The sequence below is a fragment of the Nematolebias whitei genome, chromosome 7 (assembly GCF_014905685.2).
Source record: "Nematolebias whitei isolate Nwh7 chromosome 7, NemWhi1, whole genome shotgun sequence".
NCBI lineage: Eukaryota > Metazoa > Chordata > Actinopteri > Cyprinodontiformes > Rivulidae > Nematolebias > Nematolebias whitei.
Genome location: NC_056504.1, coordinates 4,530,851 through 4,536,850, shown reverse-complemented (window position 1 = coordinate 4,536,850; position 6,000 = coordinate 4,530,851). Strand labels below are relative to the sequence as shown.

The 6,000-nt window shown below is 41.4% G+C and overlaps 1 protein-coding gene across 1 annotated transcript in view; it reads left to right on the top strand.

Moving 5' to 3' along the window:
* cfap57 (cilia and flagella associated protein 57) overlaps window positions 1–6,000 on the top strand; it is a 72,674-nt gene that overhangs the window by 47,353 nt on the left and 19,321 nt on the right. Inside the window, exons 12-14 of the mRNA XM_037679078.1 lie at window positions 865–958; window positions 5,166–5,356; window positions 5,452–5,625. Of these exons, the coding sequence (XP_037535006.1) occupies window positions 865–958; window positions 5,166–5,356; window positions 5,452–5,625 (459 nt within the window). The remainder of the gene's footprint in view (window positions 1–864; window positions 959–5,165; window positions 5,357–5,451; window positions 5,626–6,000) is intronic.

Below are 6,000 nucleotides of genomic sequence, written 5' to 3'. Positions count from 1 at the left end.
ATATATATATATATATATATATATATATATATGTATGTATATATATATGTATGTATATATGTATATAAATGTTTATGTTCAGTGCCTTGAGATGACTTCTGTTGTGACTTGGGGCTAAATAAATAAACTGAATGGAATCGAATTGAAACAACTGATGTCTCCCATGTTGTTGTTTCTGTCATGTCATGTGCTGCTGTGAAACTCATCACTCCTCCTAAAAACTGCTGTTTTTCTTTTTTGTCATCATCGTTCACTTTAAAATCCTTCCACCGGACTTTTTTCTTCTTCTTCTGGTATTTATTGATAATGAAAAAACTTTATACTGCATTTTTGCCACACACCAATGAGAAACAAGGCTCTGGACAGTTAACTAAAAATAAAAATTACCACTGCATGGATTACATTGCTTTCTCTCCAGCTGAGTGGTGAATGTGACAGCAGTAAAGTACTGATACTGTGGTATCAATACCAAACTTTACCTGCTTAATCCTTTTTATGTCAAGGGGTCTCTGGAGCCCACATCTCTGTATGAGAGGCGGGGGGACACCCGGGACAGGTTGCTAGTCCATCACAGGGTACTGCATTTTTCAGAAAAAAGCGTTTTTTCTGGTTAAGTTTTATTTTTTTTTTTGGCTCAGTTTGCCTTGACTTTTATGATTTTTGCTTTAGTCAAACACAAAGTCGTCATCTGTGTTTTTGTACTGAATCTGTGGGACCTTCTTCAGTTATTCAGAGAATGAAAACATCTATGTAACGCCATTCTGGGTTGTATTAATTTCTCGACTGTTATTATTTTATAATGGCAATTTAAAAGTCTGCGTATTATGAGTATAATTTCCTGCCTTTCTCATACCTAAACTGTAGATCATGCAAGCAAAAATGGAGAAGAGTGAACTAGAGAATCAGCAGAGTTCTGCAGAAACTGCAATGAAGCATTCCGAAGAACTGAAGGATTTAGGTAAGACAAGAACAACATTAATACCAAAACATTGCTCTTCAGTATCATCTGCCACAGAAGGCATGTTTTGCCTGTGTGTGTGTTCATGTGTGTGTCTCTTAGCAAAATATTTCAGGAACATGTTACATCTACAACTGAATGTTTGGAGCCAAATTCAAGATGGACAACACAAATAATCTACATTAGCCAACCTAAAAAATGTCTCTATTTTTTCTGTCAATTTTTTTTTAAACAAAGTGTTTTATTGAATTTTGTTTTTTTCCCAAAACACACAACAACAACACAGAACACAGAAACCCCACCCCACCTCTTCCCTTCCACACTGGATCAGTGAAAAATACACAAACAAATAAAACAGGCATTGACATACATTCTACATACAATACAAAAAGCTTCCATGTGTCCCAAATTTTTTTGACAGACCCTTTCAGGGTATATTTTATTTTTTCTAAATGGATATGATGGATATCAACTCCCTTGTCCAATGGACATAAACCGGGGGGGTGGGTCCTTCCAGTTGCACAAAATTAACCTCCTGGCCAGAAGAGGGCCAAAGGCAATCACATTCCTTTCAAATTTGCTGAAGGACATATCCACAGGGACCACCCCAAACAGTGAAATGAGTGATGATGGGTGAAGAGTTTTGGCATATATTCCAAAGATAGTTCAATTCAGTTTATTTATAAAGCGCCAAATCACAACAAAGTTGTCTCAGGGCACTTTACAGGAACATTCACATACATAAAAAAGCCAGTTAGTAAAGTTCTCTATCTAATGAATCCAGCAGACAAGTTGAATCTTGGCTTCGTTGCAGTCTCCCATCCTGAGCAAGCACAGTGGCAACAGTGGAAAGAAAAACTCCCTTTTAAAAGGAAGAAACCTCCAGCAGAACCAGGCTCAGGACAAGCGGCCATCTGCTTTGACCAGCTGGTTTGAGAGGACAGGAAGGAGAGACAGACAAACACAGAATGGTAGGTCCAGGTATAGGTCCAGGTCCAGGTATAGGTCCAGGTATACAATGAGGAAAATAAGTATTTCAACACCCTGCGACTTTGCAAGTTCTCCCACTCAGAAATCATGGAGGGGTCTAAAATTTTCATCTTAGGTGCATGTCCACTGTGAGAGACATAATCTAAAAAATAAAAAATCCAGAAATCACAATGTATGATGTTTTAAATAATTTATTTGTGTGTTACTGCTGCAAATAAGTTTTTGAACACCTGCCAATCAGCAACAGTTCTGGTCCTCAAAGACCTGTTAATCCGCCTCTGAAAAGTCCACCTGGCGTGGCGGAGAACCAGGCATCCTTAGCAAAGGTTGTGCCGGTCAAAGCTGGACAACTTTTCCTTCTTCGTTCTTCTGACAGTGCTAGCTAGCTGGCTGAAGAAAAAACGGGAGATGATTACCTTGTCTCACCGTAATTTATACAGACTGGGGGTAAGGCCCACACAGCAGGTGGGCATGGACTAAAGTTTTCAGTGCTGCGCTGCGTGCCTAGGGATAAACCCACCAGCGACAGTCTTAAAGGGCGAAGCCTATACGAAATAGAACAGCCATATTTCTAGAAAGAAGAGCGGCTCCGTCCAAAGTGGGATGGATGCCATCTCTCCACATCAGACCAGGTTTTCCCCAGAAAGAACTCCAGTTATCTATGTAGCCCACGTCATTGTCAGAACAACACCTGGATACCCAGCGGTTGATTGACGACATACAACTAAACATGTCATTGCTGGTCAGGTTGGGGAAGGGGCCAGAGAAAACTACTGAGTTTGACATGGTTTTAGCAAAGTCACACACCAAAGCAACATTAATTTTAGTGACCTCCGATTGGCGTAACCGGGTGTCATTACCGCCGACGTGAATAACAATCTTACTGTATTTAGCCTTAGCCTTAGTCAGCAGTTTCAGATAAGATTCTATGTCGCCCGCTCTGGCCCCCGGAATGCATTTGACTATTACCGCTGGAGTCCCTAAAGCCACGTTTCAGACTATGGAGCTGCCAATAACCAGGGTCTGTTTCTCAGCGGGTGTGTCACTGAGCGAGGAAAATCGATTAGAAACATGAACGGGTTGGTGGTGAACTCGGGGCTTAGCCTTAGCACTACGCTTGCTCTGGACCGTCACCCAGCTGGCCTGGGGTCCCGGCTGCTCGGGGTCTGCTGGAGGACCGCTAACGGGAGCTAGTCTCTGTGGTTCCACGCTGTCTAAGGGGACCTGGCTAGCTACTGGTTTTTCTACAGCGCGGAGCCGAGCTTCCAGTTCAGACAGCCTCTCCTCCAAAGCTACCATAAGACTACTGTAAATTATGGACTAATGAGCGCACCCAAATATAAGCCGCACCCACTAAATTTAAATAATAATAATAATGTTGTACATATATAGCTTGTGTGTAAGCTGCGGGTGTCCATGTTGTAATGTGAGACATTTACACAGAAGATTTTGTAACTTTTGATTAAATATGTATCGGTAACATACACAAATACGTACAGGAAAAGTTTTTTTCTGAACAGTACTGGTAATAAGGCTGGTTAAGAAAAAATACAGTAGCCTACCAGGAAGTCATGGATTGCTATCCTCAACTTCATCCTGCAGAGGATTTTCAGGAAGGCCCAGTTAGGATATCCACATTGCTCTAGAGCCTGTTTTGTGTGGGATTTCTCCTTCTGCCTTCCTGAAAGCAGAGAAGAAACCCAAACATGACTCCAGTCAGCCATTAGGTGAAAAGGAGGAACCCAGACCCAGACCAGTGGTCATTCTATATGTTGAGAGAGTTTCAGAGAAACTGAGACGTTTATTTACTAAACACAACGTCCCAGTGTCTTTTAACCCCAAAAAAACATTACGGCAAAGACTGGTTCATCCCAAAGATCCAGTCCCCCGGCACAAACAGAGTAATGTTGTGTATGTTGTTCAGTGTCAGGAGGGTGATCAGTCTTACATCGGGGAAACTAAACAGCCACAGGCCAAAAGGATGGCCCAGCACAGAAGATCAACATCATCAGGCCAGGACTCTGAGGTCTACACTCATCTCCAGGCCAGAGGTCACTCTTTCAGGGATGAAGATGTTCACATCCTGGACAGAGAGGAACGATGGTTTGAGAGAGGAGTAAAGGAGGCCATCTTTGTGAAAAGAAACCGTCCATCGTTAAACAGGGGTGGAGGCCTCCGTGTTCAACTGTCCCCCTCTTACAATGCTGTGATTGCTAGTATCACTCAGCCCTCTGTGAGTAGTAAACAGCCATCAGGTGCTAATGATCCATTGTTAGGCTGATGGTCCTTCTTGAGCATGTGATCAGCTGGTTTTGGTTGTCAGCAGCAAAACTGGTTGATCCACTCTGAGACGGTGCTATTTAAGAGACTGAGCTGAATACAGCACCTCAGACTGAGGAAGTCTTTCAGATGAAAGACGAAACGTATCTACATTTTTTTTTTGTTTTGTTTTGTTTTTTTGAATGTCCAGAGTACCAGACTTAACTTTTTTTAGATTTTTCTACCTGGATTATTTAGCATGTATCAGGATATTCGTTATTTAAATTTACACATTGGAATATTTCAGATAGATAAGATTTAAACCAATTTAGAGCCAATCCCGTAATTCCAATATATTCAAGTCTCTGTAGTAGATTATTATGATCAATGCAGCACTGAGGTCTAACAGGACCAGTAGAGACACCTGTCCATTGTCAGAGGCCATGAGCATATCATTAGTAACTTTCACCAGTTCAGCTTCTGTGCTGTGGTGAGCTCTGAAACCTGACTGAAACTCTTCAGACAGATTATTTCTTTGAAGATGATCACGTAACTATTTCAGTCCGAAGCGTTAGCTTTAGTGTTAGCATTAGCAATAGGCCGCGGTTGAGATGAAGGCAAAACTTTAGATTTTTTGTGCTTAGAGGCCATTTTACCAGCTTGTTGGTTCAGCAATATCAGTCTTGGAACCAGAATCCAGCCCTAAAATAACGAGAGTGCAGTTATAAAAATTAATTTTCCATCAGGCCTGACGGGAGATCTCCAAGACACAGCCTACATCATCAGCGCCATCTTGAGCCCTCTTTTTTCTGTCAGTTTGACAGATGTTGAGCTAAAATCTGATGTAGTCATAGCTGAGTCATCATCTTGCATTTGTGCATGAAACTGCATTAATCTTGTTTTTAAGGTTTGACCAAAATGGCTACTACTCAAGTTTTTTTTTTTTTTAAATAAACAGAGGTATCCTATACAGCAACACTTACAGCAGAGCATGAGAAGTACCAGGATCTGTTGCAAAAGCATGAAAGAATGCAGGAGGACTATAAGAAGCAGCTGAAGTTGGCAGAAGAAAGCAGAACCCAGGATCTGGAGGAGCTCACAAAGATGTATGAAATCAAACTGCAGGAGAAGACTCAGCTCATGGCTCAGGTCAGTCACAAGGAGCACAACCAGGACGGTGAGGCCAAGCTGTGATCTAGTTCTTTGGTCCAGCTTGGTTTTATTGTGGTCTTATTTCCAAACAGTGTCAGGAGGAGGCTGAGCAGAAGATCTGTGAGTTTGAACAATTGATAAAGCGGGCAGAGGAAGCTGAGGAGAAGAAGATCCAGGCCATCCAAATCAAGTTTGAGAAAAAACTGCACTCAGAGAAAGAAACCAACACAGACCTGAAAGGAAAAACTGGCATTATGATGCAAAAGGTGACTAAAGCTCTTATTATGTAATCAAATGTTGCTTCTGTTAAATCATCAAAAAGGTCAAATGAATCATTACATGTTCTTAAAAGAAACATTCTCAATTCTAAGGTCTTGTCCTCACAAAAGCGGTTTTTGTGAACATGTGAAGGTTTGGGTTTTTTTCAGCATGGTGTCCACACATAGTTTTAGGAGCCCGAAACATTATTTTTCAATAATAGGTTCCAGTGCGAAATAATCTTACTATTTTTATGTAAACAGCACTGGTGCAAACCTTTGAAAGTGATGGCGTCATAGACCTACCTCTAGTCTAATTATAAACACTAGTGACAGATGAAATGACAGCAGCTCTACCAACTGCACCGCCATGCTGCCTTTTTT